Source organism: Amblyomma americanum, chromosome 5 (genome assembly GCF_052857255.1).
Source record: "Amblyomma americanum isolate KBUSLIRL-KWMA chromosome 5, ASM5285725v1, whole genome shotgun sequence".
Classification (NCBI taxonomy): domain Eukaryota; kingdom Metazoa; phylum Arthropoda; class Arachnida; order Ixodida; family Ixodidae; genus Amblyomma; species Amblyomma americanum.
In genome coordinates this window covers 166,128,567-166,146,504 of record NC_135501.1, presented here as the reverse complement: position 1 = coordinate 166,146,504, position 17,938 = coordinate 166,128,567, and the positions used below count along the sequence as shown (strand labels likewise).

The 17,938-nt window shown below is 49.1% G+C and overlaps 1 protein-coding gene across 1 annotated transcript; it reads right to left on the bottom strand.

Annotated features, from left to right (window-relative positions):
- Positions 1-465: 465 nt before the first annotated feature.
- On the bottom strand, positions 466-8,676 carry LOC144135234 (uncharacterized). The gene is made up of 3 exons (XM_077667970.1): positions 8,486-8,676; positions 4,599-4,679; positions 466-827 (listed from the first exon to the last, which is right to left on the bottom strand). The coding sequence occupies exons 1-3, from the start codon at positions 8,639-8,641 to the stop codon at positions 741-743; spliced, it is 324 nt and encodes a 107-aa protein (XP_077524096.1). The 5' UTR covers positions 8,642-8,676; the 3' UTR covers positions 466-740.
- Positions 8,677-17,938: the final 9,262 nt, after the last annotated feature.

The following is a 17,938-nucleotide window of genomic DNA, read 5'->3' as shown; positions in this document are numbered from 1 at the left end:
CTCATATTTTGTTCCCTTTCATATTGCACACCTGTGTGCAACGGGCTGCCAATGGGGACACACGAATACGCGTTCTTTGCGATGGTGCGTCCGTTACACTTCCGCGCAAATATTCGTGATGCCAGCGCTAAAGTACAAAAAGGCATATTTGAAAACGCTTTTCTATAAGGATATAAATATACAAAAACTTAACAGAAATAAAAATAGCCTATAGATACTGAGCTTCATGGTTTTGGAGCAAATGCACGATGCATAAAATCGTCCTTAGTGTCCCTCCAAGCAAAACGTCGGACCTTGTTTAACATTAGACGTGTTTAGCATACCTGAGACGTATCAGTGGAGACGTATACCGGTTTACCGGACGCCTCCTGCGCAGTAGCAAGGGTGGGGCCTGGTGGGGCCACTGCGCGTGCGCAGGAGGCGTCCGATAAACCGGTATATACGTCTCCGCTAATACGTCTCAGGTATGCTAAAAACGTCCATTCTGGAGAGTAGGCAGATTGCACAGGCTGCGGAAACAGCATCATTGTAGACCATCAGCTCCTTCCAGTGCATGGTTCAATGCGCAGCATTATGATCAGTGCTGAATGCATCGGCAGGCGCTCCTGCCGATGTGTACCATCTCGTGGCCGCCGCCTCTGTATATCCTTTTGAGGTCATCGCGGTCAGGCTGGGTTGGGATAATGGGAATTGGGGAATATATATGGCCCCTTGCAGCTGGTTGTGCGGATCCGCGGTGGCTAGGCGTCGTTGGAAGTCACCGTCACGGGCGGTACGGTGGCCTTCTCGGAGAACATCTTCGAGTTCCGGATGCGCTCTTCCAGCACCTGTAAGCGAATAAGACTAGCTCAGTCTCTGCCTCTGCCCGAGACACTGCGCACTCACCCGGGTGCACCACTAGCCGTGTGTACGTGAATGCTGTCGCATCGTAGAGGGACACGTTTTTATGCGCCGGATTTTTAAAAAATTCCTGTGCGCAAAATACTCGCCTAATTGAGAAAAAACAGCGCTCACAAGGTAGAATATTATTGCCTAAGTTGTTTGAGATTTAAATGAACATCGGTACTTGCCTGTATTTGGTTGAATTGGCGAGAAACTACTTTCGGCTATGAGTACAGTTTTTGCAGACGCGAGCCAAGCTGCGCCATCTGCCAGATGAATATGCAACTCACAAGCGCCGACTGATCAGTTATTAGTGTGTGCTATTGGTGTCACATTTTCACTGCGGTATTTAGTAGTAGAAGCAGTGATGTTCCTTGTGACCTTAATTCCGGAGGGTAGACGAACCCCATCTTCAAGGAGAGTGCGCTTCTCGCATCCACCGAGCCGAGACGTCGTTTGCCTCGCCGTCCAGCAGATGGCGAAGCCTGTAAGATTGGCTGCTTGGCTCGAGTCTGCAAGAACTTTACTCGTAGCCGAAAACAGTTTGTCGCCAATTCCACGAAATACAGGCAAGTACTGATATTTATTTAGACCTCAAACAACTTAAGCAATAATATTGTACCTTGTGAGCGCTGTTTGCTCTCTATTAGGCCAGAAATTTGCGCACAGGAATTTTTTTTTAATTCCGGCCCATAAAAACGGAAGACCCTGTATATCACCCTAGCTGAGCTGGCGCCTGAAACCATCGCAAAGTCGCACTGTTGTCACGTTGGTAAATGGCAGTTCTACTTTGGTAAATGGCAGAACGCAGCTGATTTTCCCCGTATTTGGACCCCCTTCAAACCAATGGCGTCGGCCGATTCTCATGACCCTGCTAGTGCGCCAAAGCCGGGCGTGGTAGATGAAAGGGGATTGTTCCATCCCTCCATAGTCGGGGATAGACCTCTCTCTCTCTCTCTCTCCATCGTAGCGCCGCTACCTGCATTGCCATGCCAGCAAGGTGATGAGAATCGACCGACGCCATTGGCTGGAAGGGGGCCCTTAATGAGAGAAAACCCGCTACGTTCTTGAGTTGTATCCGACTCGCTATCGTTTGGTCTAAGCGAGTATTTCGCAGTTTTGAGAAGCCTAGACCGCAACCAGGGTGGCTACCGCAACGAAGCACGAGAAAGGCGCAGAGGGAATAACGGACTGTCATTCATGCTTTTTTTTGTTTGTTCGTGCTGTTATGTTACAATTAAACATATAAAAGCCTGAACAAATTAGCTCACATACCTAGACGCTATGTTAAACAGCTGTTTTGCAAGGGTTTCCATCAGATTGTGAAGCTGCTCATGTGTCGACATATTCGTTGGTCCATGGTTTAAACATTAGAAGATAGTTGTCGCGCCAGCTACGGCGCTAAGAATAATTCTTCAGTGTTGCTTAAAGCCTGGACTCCATGTACGCGAAAACTCACGCGAACGCGAAGGCGACGGCGGCAAGCGACGAGCGACGCCGTCGCGCGAAGCAAAATGCATGTGTCGCTTGCCGTGTCGCTCGGATCTGCACCCACAGAAAATTTCGCTCGTCGCCCGGAAGTCCCCCACGCGACTGGCCAATCAGAGCCCCCCAAAGCCGTTTCCGGTTTGTCCACGGTTTCTCACGGGCACATCTCACGAAACCCGCCCGTCGTCTTGGTCATCGCCACCGTCGAGAAAATACTTGGCTTTGTAGCTGAGAGGCAGACCCGCATGATTTAATTAATTAAAAGAATCCACTTGTTGGGTGCGGAGGGCTAACAGCATTTGGAGCGGGCTACGCGAGCGGGCGTACTGCAGTGAGAGATGCGTGTCGAGCCGCGGGTACCGGCGCTCGATCCACCGTGCCGCTGCGCTCCAACTGTGCAGAAACACTCGCGGCGCGCATTCTCAGTGGTATATTATAGTTTGCTTACTTACAATCAGGTTGCGGTGACAGTTTATGGGAGTGTTTTTACTAAGCCGGAGTGCACAGGCACCGAACGAAAGCACACCTCCCCGTGAATCCGTGATGCGACTTCGTCTCCGCAAGCACGCCTTTGGCTATATATCTCCACTGCCGCTACACCGCTGCCGTAGAGGAAATATTCCTTTGGCCCTGACTATGAGGCACACTCACAAAATTTTAAGAGAGAGAACAGGTTACGGGTGTGTTTCTAAGCTTGAGTGCGCAAAGCACGGAGTCCGCTGCGCACGTCGCGGGTTCGCGTCGCCTGCCGCCTTCGCTTGCATGGAGGTTGCCCACAAGCGACGGAGCGAACGCCAGCCGTCGCCGCCGCCGTCGCCTTCGCGTTCGCGTGAGTTTTCGCGTACATGGAGTCCAGGCTTAAAGGCTGCAGATACGCGGCCTATAGCTGACGTCAAAGCTCATGTGGGTGACGGTGCTAAGAAACCGGTCGCAGGAAGTGCCCAAGTTTTGCACCGAAGTTTCGTAACCGGTAAGTATGAAAGACTCCTGCAAAACCATTGCCCATTCAGTGACACTTCAGCACAGCCATCCGAAATATAGCTCCACGTCCCGGTTGTTATCGCTCGTGCACTGTTTTTTCTCGTCATTATTTAAAATGCAGCAGAGCGAGGGTCGATTGGGAGAGTATGCGTTGCGTGGGGACGCGTAAGCAAGACCGCTCGATAAATGCTCTCATTGTGCGTGTTTGAATCGAGCGGCCGTGGCCATGGCCTTGCCGAGGCATTGCCTTTTTGCCGGAGCGTTGCGCCACTGCAAACCACTTCGTGAATTAGTCGCTGCATCATAAAGAAGATGGAGGGGCGGGGGGCACAAATCAGTCAAAGCGTTTTGGTTCTAAGTGCCTTTTTCGAATTAACTCCCTCGCAGCTGGATGCGGCGCTGCACAGGTATGTAATCATCAACGGCAGGGCGTCGTCATGGGCTCGTGCCGGTATTGACGTATTATCACTTGCTATTATTGGTGGTACTTCGGCGCTCTATGAACGTCTATAGTTTCGGAATCAGATGCGAAAAGTAGAGAATGGATCGATGAATACGATTTGATTTGATTTGATTTTGTTTACCGTTCCAAGCGACTCAGGCTATGAGGGACGCCGCAGTTAAGGGCTCCGGAAATTTCGACACCTGGGGTCCTTTAGCGTGCACTGACATCGCACAGTACACGGGCCTCCAATATTTTGCCTCCATCGAAATTCGACCGCCACGGCCGGGATCGAACCCGCGTCCTTCGGGCCATCAGCCGAGAGCCATAACCACTCAGCCACCGCGGTGGCGATCGATGCATACGATCTACACCTCTGCAACTTAGGTAAGCTGGATTAGTGTCTAATCAATATAGTCTTCAATTGTGTCATTGCAACATGGAGGACGAAATCAATAGCCTCAAGAGTAACCAATAAAATGTGGCTAAGTACCTAGGTAATCATGACGATACGTCTTTGTTTCGCGTCCGCAAAGCCTAGCATACACGTGCACTATATAAGGTAGCATCCACCTGCCCATCATCGCCATTTTTTAATAGATCTGTGAAGGTGAAAAACCATCACCATGTATAAGACATTTTAATCTCCAACAAATCTGCCGAATGCCAGTTTCGTGATTGTCCTTCGTCCTCGGTGCTTAATTGTTCCGCAGGTAACGTCACTATACGCTCCACCAACAAGCGCTACATCGTCCTGGAGAACTGTGAAAAGTCCCGGAGTCTTCCTGCGACCTCAAGCTCTTACCTCCTGTCGCCTCTGCTCGGCCTTGGCCAGCTTCTCACGCAACGCCTCGGCAGTCACTGAAGAGGAGTCAGGGGCGCGCCTCTGCGAACGAGTCAGACCTCAGCAATGACACGCTCACACAAATAATCTGTCACTGGTCCAAAGCAAAAATGCAACAAACCGCAAGGTTGCATGTACAGACGCCCACAACAGTTTTCGGAACACCGAAATCATACCCGCCGCGGCGGCTCAGTGATTAGGGCGCTCGGCTACTGATCCCGAGTTAATAATTGGTTTTGGGGGGAAAGGAAATGGCGCAGTATCTGTCTCATATATCGTTGGACACCTGAACCGCGCCGTAAGGGAAGGGATAAAGGAGGGAGTGAAAGAAGAAAGGAAGAAGAGGTGCCGTAGTGGAGGGCTCCGGAATAATTTCTACCACCTGGGGATCTTTAACGTGCACTGACATCGCACAGCACACGGGCGCCTTAGCGTTTTTCCTCCATAAAAACGCAGCCGCCGCGGTCGGGTTCGAACCCGGGAACTCCGGATCAGTAGTCGAGCGCCCTAACCACTGAGCCACCGCGGCGGGCGAGTTCTCGAGTTCGAACCTGACCGCGGCGGCCGCGTTTCGATGGAGGCGAAACGCACAAGCGCCCGTGTGCTGTGCGAAGTCAGTGCACGTTAAAGATCACCAGGTGGGCGAAATTATTCCGGAGCCCTCCACTACGGCACCACTTCCTTTCTTCTTTCACCTCCCTCCTTTATACCTTCCATTACGGCGCGGTTCAGGTGTCCGCCGAGATATGTGAGACAGATACTGCGCCATTTCCTTTCCCAAACAGCCAATTCAATTCAACACTGAAATCATGAGAAAGCTGAATTTTCTTGCTACGTAAATGCACAACCAGGCATTGAGAAGTGTAGTGTACAGATCACGTAGGAAAGTGCGGAGCATATCAATCAGTTCGTGACTGCATGCTTAGACTGGCCAGATATTAAACTTTCTCGTAATTTTCGTGTTCCGAAAACTTTTGTGATCGCCTGTACACGCAGGGGAAAAAGAAACCATTAGGTCCAATCAATATTTACAAATTTAATGTTCAAATGGTTCTGATTGTGAATTTGGAACCAACTAGCTTCAATCAGAACTAATTGGAATGTCCGATTGCTTCCAGTTGAAACGTCCAAACTGGCTTTCATAATTTGGTTCCAAGCACACAAGTGGAACCAACTGGAACCAACTGGACTTCCTAACTCTTTCAATTGGAATGTCCAGTTGAAATCATTTGGTTCCAAATACACAATTGGAATCAATTGGACATCGCAACTGGATCCAACTGGAAACCAAAATTAGACTCGATGTTTTTTTTTTTTTCAAAACCCTTGGTAGGGTTTAAAAATATACTGATATTGTGGTGCGTCATGTGTGGATATATCAACAATGCTGAGTTGAACTGAATTGAAAACCGTTGCATTTTGCTCTTTGCCGCGGCCACATATTTCATGGCGGCCGAGGCGAATGCTTGTTGCAATAAAACATGCTGCAATAAAGCATGCTGCTCGGATCATCCTAAACGGATGCCGTAAGTTCTGCTATACACGGCAGAGATCTAGAGGTGCCCGCGCTGTGTTGTGGCAAGCATCCAGTTCCAAAATGTAGCCAGGTGGATCTCAATGTCGAGCTCCGTGACCTCCCTCGTGCGTATCTTTGACCAGACCGCAGGCTGGCACTCCCAGACTACGCAGACAGTGGCCGTCAGGCGCACAAAATTAGTTGCTCGTAACAACGCTGGCTGTGAAATTGTACAAATTATGGGAATTATCTGCTTTCGCTCTCTATAGACTCTCTTTCTCTAGCCTCTTGAGAAAAATTCATCTTATTCTATCATGGAAGCGTATATTAGCGCCGCTACCCATGCATATGACGTTGCACCATCTACGAGGTGTCCAATAACTTTAGGTTCCTGGAAAAATGTCACATTCAGGGGAAAGCCCCCCTTTTCCCATGAGCATGCACACGAAACCGGCCCGCGCCCCCTCCCTTCCCGGCAGCAGTGGGCTTAACTGCGCCATCGGTGCACATACACTCTGAGCACATATAGTCTGTGCGTGCTGTCGTAAAAGAACTAAGGCGCGGCTGTTCTTCCCGCATGCCTTACTTACCGTCCGGGCCTTGCGCCATCGAGTCAAGGCTGTTTGACAAGGTGAAAGAAACTAGGGCCGATCAGACACCTGAAGCGGACAATACTCTGAGAGCGGTTGAATTTTACCCTCAGTGATCAGTTTGATGCTTTTGCTGCGATGATGATTTTACTCTAAGCCGAGGCTTCACACACGCGGAAGAATTGTTCTGAAGGGTGAAGTAGGTCGAGGAGGGTAGCGGTGTGCGGTTGGGCAGCCCGTATTTAGCGGGGTGCGGTACGGAGGTGGGCAGTGTGTGGTGCTTCTGAAGAGTGCAGTCTTCTCGCTTCGGCTGTATTTCAGCAGACGCCAGATTTCCGAGTTGTGAGGGGCTGAAGCTGGCACTGCTTTCTCAGTGAAATGAACCCCAGAAAACACCAAACGTCCCGATGACATCCTGAAATGATCAGAATGTCCCTTATCCCGAAGAGGACATTCTGAGTACCTTTTGAGTGCATCAGTGGCTAAATGTCCACAGCATTTACTTTGCTGGACGGCTCGAGGATGGCAAATTCCTCAGATGTCCTACAATCGTCCTATTGCAGGATAATATTGTGAAACCGAACTAAGATCAAGCCAGCCTTATCTCTCGCCCTCCGTTGTCATTAATTAAAAACTGCAGGTTTATTAAACGATACATGTGTACAGTAGTAATCTAATGAAGGAAATCGTTGTGACCCGAAAAATTATACGTCTTGAGGAGATATATCTTAAATTGTTCTTGCTTTTATACCTGTTTCTTATGCATCGCATGCTTCTGGTGGGGTTGGGCTGTTAGATTTTTGGGCCTTTTCCATGCCGACAGCAGAATTCAACTCCAGAGAGCCACTCTTTGCGGCAGTTGATAAGCCAGATTTTTTTTTTTGCTTATTCTGGTTACCTTCCCTTATATTATCTTTGAATACGGCCCTCCCGTGAAAAAAGAAAGCCTTGATACATGAGGTCATGCTCAGGACGTCTTTGCGTTGTCTGGGAACATGTCTAAAGAGCACGCGCTAGGCGTCTGCAGCGTCCAGGCAGTGAAAATGCACTGCGTTGCAAGGTGGGTACTGTACCGATAAGTGACGTGCTCCAGGGAAAGAGGGCGCTTTCCAAACGTTCATTGTAATGCGACGTTTGAATGCAGAAATCTATTCTAAAGGGTTTGCACGCCAGTTTAGCACGGCACCACGCTTTTGTGTCCGCACAGCAGAGCTCGACTGAAAATCAGTCCACGTTCAAGCCCGTCTGAACAGCACTGTTATCCAGGTTGTTGTTTTGTTGCCTCGAAAACGATGGCTCATACCAACGGTGGGTGATTGGCCAGGGTTTGGTGCAGATCCAGACAGGGAAAAACTCATCCAGGCTTATCTGAAGTGGCTTATAAATATAGAGGAATCTGTGATTTAAAAATCACGAATTTTGAGAGATCTTGAGGAAATCGGAATGAAAATCGAGTAAACGAAGCAGTGTTGGTTGAATAACTAAATTGAAAAGAAATACTCAGAAAGAAAATAATTGCGAAGAAGTGGTTGACGAAGAAGACAGCATCGATAGAATAAAATGACGAAAATTAGAAGAAAATTTGTGCGATGACTCGTCGCCAATCGCATCGACGGGAATGCATTTCTGCAGGAGCTGCACCTATAACGGACAATCAGCGAAACTTTCATTCCCGATTAAAAAGTTGCACGTCATGGAAGCAAATTTCATCTAGCATCCTTCATACTTTCCCTTTTGCTCACCAGGAAGCGCTCCGGCGGCGCCGCCGCTGTGGCCGGAGGCGCATCGCCCAACGGAACGTCGAAGGCCACGGCCCGCGGCACCTGCTGCTGGGACTGCTCCGACGGCTGCTGCTGCTGCTGCGGCATCTCCGCTCCCTTGGCCGCCCCGCAGCCCATGACGCCGGCTCGCGCTGCCTCGGTCGATGTCTGCGGGTCGCGTGACCGACGCGCTGCGCCGCCGCACGCGGGGGGCATTCCCCGTCAGCTGGGCGCGCGGGAATCCCGCGAACCAGTCCCACTGACATGGTAGTTTCACGCGCTGCGCGTCTCTCGCTACACTGATTACCATGGCAACGGAGTCCACGGCCTTAAAACCTTTACTGGGAATTGCTGTTCCATGGACCACAGTTGAGGATGGAGGGAGGGGAGGGGTGGGGGGGGGGGGGACACGTTTGCACATATAGAGCTAGAGCTCTCTGTGTTCCTGGGGCGCGTTATGGACACAGTTGCAGGGTGTTCATTAAGGTAATAGCTGATAGAATTAGGGCAACCCGAGACTTCGATAGCCCAAAGTACCAGGCAGGGATGGATTATGGCTTGGAGGAGGCGGTAAGAGGTGACGGGGGCGCGGTCCCATTAGAACTTTGTATTTAAATTTTTTTTCGTCCAAGATATGGGACTCAGTATGGTTTTCTCATTTAAAATTTCTCGCTTAGTGGAAGGGGGGGTGGGGGACGTTCCTTCCGCCTACCGCCACCGCCATAAATCCGTCCCTGGGACCAGGCTGGCCTTAAGGAAGGCTATTCGACACAAGTACTATACTTTATGAAATCTTCCACCCCCTTCACAACTCATTTCTCTATGTATATTCATAACAGCGAACAAATGTTCGACAATAGGCCATATTCGCACCAATTCAATCAGGCGATAGAAAAATGCGCCAATACAACCAACCCTTTATTAGAGTCTTCATAGATTACGAGACAGCATCTGACTCAGTCGAAACCTTTGCAATTGTGCAGGAATTGTGGGGTGGTACTCTGCGTCTGTCGCCTTTTTAGACATGTCTAAATTTCGACCATCTGAGTATCTTTAACGGGCAGGCTTCTCGCACTTGCACCGGAGATCACGCTTGCCGCGTGGAATTCAGGCCAAGTTTCGAATTCACGTTTTAAAATAACTGGACCCAGATCTGAAGCTCCGGCTCCCATCCGGCCCACCACGACGTGGAAACAACTTTGCTCTGTCGTCTGTCGCTTGGTGCAACTTTCACCAACCATAACTCGTTCTTAATCGGTATGGCTGACAGCCCTGCATGTGCCATCTGCGGGTGTGACGAGACTATACATAGCCCACATTATTTGTGAACGCCCTGCCTATAGTGCCGAAAGGTAGTCGCTCTGCCATGCACTGGAGCGTCTAGATCCGTGCCCACTGAGGGAAATGAAGATTCTCGGTCACTGACCGCGGCGATCGTCGGCGGTGAAGGCCTCCAAGGCACTGACTGCTCCGCTTCTTGAGAACTTCTGGCCTGCACGATAGGCTGTGACTTCACCGAACGCTTGCTGGCTCTGCACGCTGATTTCCTTTTCGGTTACTCTGTTTTCTCTATCTTTTTATCCCCTCACCCCTTTCCCCCCGTGTAGGGTAGCAAACAGGTTATTCTTCCGGTTAACCTCCCTGCCTTTCCTCTACCTCCTTTAACGTGCACTGACATCGCACAGCCTTTTGTGCTTTGCCTCCATCGAAACGCGGCCGTCGCGGCCGGGTTTGAAGCCGTGCCCCCCGGCTCAGCAGCAAAGCTCCCTAACGTTACACTGGGAAGTGAGGAAATTACTGCGTCTTTCTTTTCCTGAAAACCAGCTTCGAGCCTGCAAGTGTCATCGCATGTCGTCGCTGAATTGAAGTTTGTACACATGCAGTTTTTATGCGCGGTGTTTCAGCGGAGCCTGACACTAATTTTTAAAAATAGTTTGAGATGTAAATATCGGTTTCCTGGTATAGTAATACCCCTGTTGGCGGACGTCAGAAAACATGTGAATAAAATTAACTGGTCAACTTCTTAATTAAATTCTAATGGTTAACTTAGTATATAGTTGGAAATAAATAAATAACTGTTAGGCGCCTGGCTGCATTAGAGGTTTGTAGATGTGCATTGGTATAGCCATATCGGTTTTTAGAGTTTCGAAAATGCGATTACCCTAGGCATTGTGACTCAGCAAGTTTTGGCCACCTCGCGTGCCATCCAAGACCCCCCAGCTTTAAAGCGCAGGCAGCAGCAATGCGCACCAGTGCACGTCAGTGACGTCATTCCACTGCACGTGTCACGCGCGTCATGACCTCTACCTCTTCCGAAGTGCGCTGCTCGCTGCTGGCCGCTGCTCTAGCCTGGGTTGGCCAAAAGCTAGGTCACATGACAGTTCGTCGCGAAGTGACGTGTACTAGTGGGCGTTGCCCTTCATGAAGGCTTCAAAGGCGCTGGATTTTCGAATTGCGCATGCGACGGCAAAACTTTACTGAGCCACGCAGTGCCGAAGGTAAACGCGTTTTCGAATTCTAAAATCCAATATAGCGATAACTAATTCGGATCACAAGAGTGAAATAACGAGAATTGAATAACAATGGTGTGGAGCGCATTTGGAAGGTTCTTCCACATAATCAATGGCAGTTTACCGGTACTCACGACTACGGGGCGAAAACTTGAGAGGCTAACGGAAAGGGCTCAGCTTAAGTTAAGGACAGCACAGCGAGCCATGGAAGGAAAATGATAGGTGTAAGGTTGAGAGACCGGAAGCGGGCAGAGTGGGTGAGGGAACAAACGCGGGTTAATGACATCCTAGTCGAAATCAAGATGAACAACGGGGCTTGGGCAGGGCATGCAATGCGAAGGCAAGCTAACGGATTGGGTTCCAAGAGAAGGCAAGCGTAGCATGGGGCGGCAGAAAGTTAGATGGCGGATCAGATGAAGTTTGCGGGGATATGGTGGCCGCAGCTGGCACAGGGCAGGATTAATTGGAGAGATATGGGACAGGTCTTTGTCCTGCAGTGGGCGTAGTCAGGCTGATGATGATGGTGACTATTAATGGCGAGCTAAAATCTCTAATTGCAACCAGGTGCCTTGACTGTAATAGTTAAACAGTTAACCGTTATAACTTATTCAGTCAACTTTTATCAGTTAAGCTAATTTAGTTCGTCAAAATGATTCACCTGTCTTCTGACGTCCGCCAAAACTGTATGCCGCAAAAGCTATCTTTATACCTAAAAAATTGTGTGTTTAAATATTAGTTGCCAGATTCGGTAAAACGCCCAGGTGTGTACTGCATCCTATATATGACTGCTCTGTTCCGATGATTGTCTATTCGCAGCGCGAACATGCTACACAAACGCGGGAAAGCAATCCATGAAATGATATTGACTCTTTGGCTCTAATGGAGACTCGGCAGTCTGCAACTGCCCCTGTCAACAACCGCGAGTCCGCGACCGCTGGTGCACCTGTTGCAAACACGCGCGAACCGGACAGATGAGCGGCGGTTTGACCTCTTCAGGTCAATGATCCGGAGCTTCGCTAGGTCAGAGCCCGTAATATCAGCTGCGGCACTCTTCAAAGGCCCTACCACATAAGACCAATGTTTCAAAAACCTACCCAAAGCGGCTCAAAAGTGGGAGAATTTGAAGACTGGCGCGCCACAACGTCAAAGATGCAGTCCGACGCTTAAATTAGTTAGTACTGCAGCTAGTAGATGGCGCTTCGGTCTTCTAGTTTGCGGGAAACGTTTGGAGATTTGAATTTGGGTTTTGCAAAGCAGCGTTATTAAACAAGCCTGCCGATAAATAGTGCTTGTCTTCTAGTTTGCGGGAAACGTTTGGAGATTTGAATTTGGGTTTTGCAAAGCAGCGTTATTAAACAAGCCTGCCGATAAATAGTGCTTTCAGAGCAACGTCAATGCTAGTTTGAAGCAAAGGACGTACAGTGTTGCACTGCTCCTTGCAGCTGATCGGCGCAATCAGATTCCCTCATGGTCGATCCGGGCGACGTCTCGCGGGTTATGTCGCATGACTTTCGGGCTTGCAGGAATGCGACGAGCTGCGCTCCCGAGCGTGGCGTGACCGCGGGTGGCGCTCTTCTCCGAACTGCCTCGCCGCCGTCGTGAGATGCACGAGGCGCGTTTTGCTCATCGACTAGCGCGCGTGTCGATTCGGTTGCTAGGACGCACGAAGCGGGCGAGAAACGCGTGTTTGCAGCCGGCGCCCTGGACGAAGCTGGTCGATGCATCGGCAGGCGATCGACGCGCACCGCGGCGACGCCCAGCCCTCTCCCGCGTGCTGCACTTTCACGCCAAGTGCGCCAAGTCGATGCGGTCAGCGGGTCGCCCGAGTCTCGGCGCGCACTCACGCTATGAAGATATAGCTATACAGCAGTGCACGCAGGAATGTCGCGCTTCATGCAAAGCTACGCCTCGATCGATCGTTCGGCACCGACTCGGAGAATTAAGCAAAGCGCCAGGCTGTGCATTATTGAAAAGGAAGAAGCTGCGCACAGTGTGTTCAACTCGAAGGCATACAAATCCCCTATTTTCTTCGTTTCACTTGCGTGATACGAGGAAAACAGATTAAAATCGAAGTAACTCGACGGTAAATATTTGAGCAGCACGTTGAAGTTTCAAAAGTATGCATAGCTATACAAGTAAAGAATTGCGATAAATATGGAGACATTTCTGAATGAAAGATGGCGAGATAGCAGACAAAGCAATGTTGTCGTCTGATTACTTAACATCCGGCCGAAACCAAACGCGACTGCAAAAATTTAGGCTCGGTTTTTCCCCTTGGAGCGAGAAACAGTAACACTCAGGGCAGCAAGGAAAAATACACGCAAAAACACAGCTTGTTTTAGGATCAAAAAACAACAAGCACAAATTTCTTGTCGGTTTATTTATTGGGGCAACTGTATAATCTGTGTTTCTGTCTCTTTGTTTCGAACGTATGAAGATAACATAGTTATTCTCATCAGGTATACATTACAATCCGTGTCTTTGTGATAAGCGCACTGCGAAGTTTGAATTTATCTACGGGTCATCCAGTTACGTTGCGTTACACACTTCAGGAATATAACACGAGTGTTCCGGTTTGAATCCGGCCGCAGCCCCTTTCCGGTGGGATTAATTGTATACAAGCGAACGTGTAGGCGTTTCACCTATATATGCCTACCGGTATTCCTTGCGTGAGCGAGTGTCACTTGCAGAGTTGTAAGTGCGCGTGAACATGATGAAGACACATGTATAGGTGCCCACAAAAGTTTTCGGAACACGAAAATTACAAAGAACTACAATTGCTGGGCGCGCCTCGCACTTCCCTGCTTGGCTTGTACAATTTCCAACCTCAATGTCTGGCTGCATGCGCGCACCTAAGCCGCGAGGAAATTCATGTTTTTTTTTTGTAATTTTGCATTCCGAAAACATTTGTTGGCAACAGTACATTGAAGCATTTGTGAAACAAAACTTGTGGGTGTGCGCCTCCTATCAGAACGTGCAGACTGGCCCCTTAACCCAAGCTCAGAACTTCCGGGCGGACAGACCGCAGGATTTGATTTCGACCTTCTGCATACGAGACCGGTGCACAAGTACTGGGTCATTCCTGCGGAAAATTTCGAAGTGTTCTTAATTTCAACAGATATCTTCAGCCTAAAACAACGCTGTTTTGGAGACAAATTTACTGCACGGCAATTTTTGCAATGTGACTGATTGAACAAAAAATGCGTGATGAGATGCTCGCAATGTGAAACGCTTTTCCGGGCTCTGAAGAAAACACTTCAAGTCGATTATTCCCGCACCTGGAATCGCCCTCTTATCGTTAACATTCAAAATACGCCAACTCTGCTTGCCTCCCGACATGCTTTGCAGGACATAGTGTTAATGCATGTGCACTATGGCGTCCAACACGCCATTTATGCTCCGAGGAGTGCGAAAAAAACACTATATTTTACAACTAGGGTGAGAGGTGGGTCAGTGCCCTTCAAAGGCGCGCAAACCACGTCGTCAATAACTTGAACGGCGCTGTAGCTGCTGGGTCGAGGTGGTCAAAAATATTACAGCGCAGCTGTTAAAGGCCCATTCCTTAGGTTGAGCGTCGGTGTCGTTGTAGGCCGTCGGCGTAACCGGAGGGTGGTTACCGTGGAAGGAGGAGGTTATGGCAAGGGAGAAGGAATGTAGCACGCTCTGGATGTGCGGCCGCTGCTGCGTAGCGCGCCACCTAGTGAGCAATTGGAGCGGCGAACTAGCGAAGCGTGTGAGGCAAGCGCCCGTTCCTGGGGCTGTTGATCGTCGGTGTCGGCGTAACCTGCGGAGTAAGCGACTATGACGAAGTAGTGGGCACGTTTTCCAGGGCTGTTCGCAGTATAGCTCGTCTGAGGCAGTTCTATCTGCACAATCAGCGATGCAGCTTGTGCAAGTGCTTCGTCTGCATCTCCGGCACGGGCTCAGGGCCGCCGGTGCCAGAATCCAGTGGTACGCGCTGCCGAAGCGAAGCTCAGCGCCACGGCGCAGAGGAGAGGACCGTTCGCCCGGCCGAGGCCGAAACCAATCGAAAAGCAAGGCGCCAAAACAGTGCGATCACGGCAGACTTCTCAGCGGTAGTTTAAAAACAATTCGTTAATAATAATAATGACTTTACTCGGAAGCTGTCATATTGACAGCTTTACAACGCCGCAGGCCCTCGCATTGGCAACTTCAGGTATGGCATTCAGCAAGTCATGACAAATGCATTTTAGAATCCGCACTGATTAAAATTCGTGCATTTGCGTTTGGCGGTGTGTTTCTATCAAAATCTTTACATCAGTCTATCACGAGATGAAAATACCTCAGCTGCGCTGTTCACATTGTCGAGTATAGTAATCGTTCAGTAAGTTTCTTAATCACTTTTCGCTTATATATGTTGCTGAAGTGCGTGCTGCCGTGGCGGCGCCATGTTCGGAAAACCAGCAATTGCCTCCGGGCAGACAGAGCATAAAGTAAAAAAAGTGGCAGAGAAATGGAGCGAGTGCAGACGGCTATGGGATTTAATAGTTACAGTGACCTTTATCCATACATGATGACTGGGTTTCGGCGCAGACGTTCTTCGATCGACAGCGCCACCAGCCTTGCATCCACAGCCCATCAAGAAAAAAAAAAACTGTGGCTCCAACCTTCGCTGTGAAGGTGGTTGGACATCGAAGTTGTCACTTGATAATTCACCTACGTAACTCTACAAAGAGTGAAACAAGAGAAAAGCGAAATAAATACTTGAGTTGTATGTTGTATGTCTGATTTCAAAGGAGATATGCTGTTTGCATTGAATTTTTAGCCTGACGTTTTTTGCTTACGACAACGACACGCGGAAAGAAGGAACGTGCTTCGCATCGTTTGCAGGCGCCGTTGTCATACATTACGCGGTTCGCACTTCACACGAGGGCTTCGAATGACGTCAACCCCTTTCGAAGCAGCTGCAAACCATATGGTTACCAGAACGCGTAGTTTGTCGGCTCCGCGCGTCGGTAATATCCCTTACGGCGTGGTTTGGGTGTCCACCGAGATTTGTGAGACAGGCGTCACTTCCTTCCCTTAAAACATAATAATAATAATAAATTCTTTACTTCACTCATGAAGTGAGCGAGTGCGGGGAAAAAACTGAAAGTTCAACTTGACTAGTTCCCAGCTCCCCAGAGTACAGAAATTCAACAAAAGAAAAGAAAAGAAAGAGAGACGTAAGAACAGCACAAATGGCAATACAGAAATACCTTGTTTGCAAAGTGAGATCGACTGAAGAAAGCAAAACAACAAAAGAATTATAATTGAACTAGATGAGACACCGGTGATAAGTGAACGTACACACCTGAAAAAGCTTGAAAATTAAAGAAAGAACGTTACATAAGTAAAGGAAATTACAAAGAAAAACAATGCGCATTGTGTAGTATGAACAGAAAAGCGTTTCTCAATGAAGCGTGCAGCGTACATAAGCAAAATGCGAGAAATACGCCATCATATGACCCGCCGCGGTGGCTCAGTGGTTAGCGCGCTCGGCTATACTGATCCGGAGTTCCCGGGTTGGAACCCGACCGCGCGCGGCGGCTGCATTTCGATTGAGGCGAAACGCAAAGTCGCCCGTGTGCTGTGCGATGTCTGTGCACGTTAAAGATCCCCAGGTGGTCGGAATTATTCCGGAGACCTCCACTACGGCACCTCTTTCTTGTTTCACTCCCTCCTTTATCCCTTCCCTTACGGCGCGGTTCAGGTGTCCAACGATATATGAGACAGATGCTGCGCCATTTCCTTTACCTAAAAACCATTTTTTCTACACCATCATATTGTATGAACATATTTTTGTCAAAGAAAAACAATTTTTTTGCTAATCACGCGCGCAACCTGTACTCATTTCTTACTGTGTAGTTTGTGTATATAACCTCTCCCCCTATTCTCTCTTCCTGTCCCCTCACCTCTTTCATTTCATTTCTCAATTCTGCCTGCTATCCTTTATTTCCGCTGCCCCAGCTCAGGTGCTTCAGTATCGATGGCAGATGCCGGGGCTAGCAAAAATCTTTTCCTTCCTTTTTATTATTACTTTAATAAAACCACTTACTACTGTTAGGTAGGTAGGAGAAAACATTACTGATGAGCCCTATGTATGAGTCACTGCCTAGGGTTGGTCTGGCTCTTGATCCCGGGTGGTGGCCAACAGTCCATGACGTGCGGTGACCTCTCCAGCCCACTCTACCAGCCGTCTTTGTGAGGCCGGTTCGGAGCTGGAGACCGCGATCTCCTAACCCTCTTTGTTCATGAGGTTCCAGCGAGATGGTGGTTGGAATTCTCGGCAGAGATATAAAATGTGGTCAAGGTTGGCTCTCGGAGCCCCACAAAGAGAGCATTCGGGTCTGTATTGGCTTGGGTGGATAATGGCTAGCAAAGCCGGTGAAGTGAATATGCGAGCCTGGAGCTGTCTCTAGTTGGTTTGTTGTTCTTTCGAGAGGGAGATGTGTGGTGGGGGATAGACGAGTCTTTGCTCCCTGTAATGGAGGGTTATTTCATGATAGGTGACGAGCCGGTCCCTAGCGCTACCCCGGTCTACGGAGTGCCCTGCTCGGTTGACTACTTCTTTTTTTGAACTTACCTCGGGAGTAATTTCGTTACAACAAAAATTTAACAAATGCGGCAGCATTGTTTATCATTTGTCGTCCATAACCGGTCCTGCGCGTTTATATTAACCAAGGCTGTACATCTACCACTCATAAGGTACTGTCCTTTTACAAAGGGATGCCAACCGTAAGACAATAGATGGTTTATTTCAGACTTATAGCGTGAACACAAGCAGTGCGAGTATAGGTTGTCTGTTTTCGTTATACAATGCTTCGAGATCAAAGGGTGGTTTCTGCAGTGCACCTTGGCACTTCCAGCAGCTTGTTACCACTTAACTGCTGTTCCATTGCGAGACTGTTGAACATTACTTTTT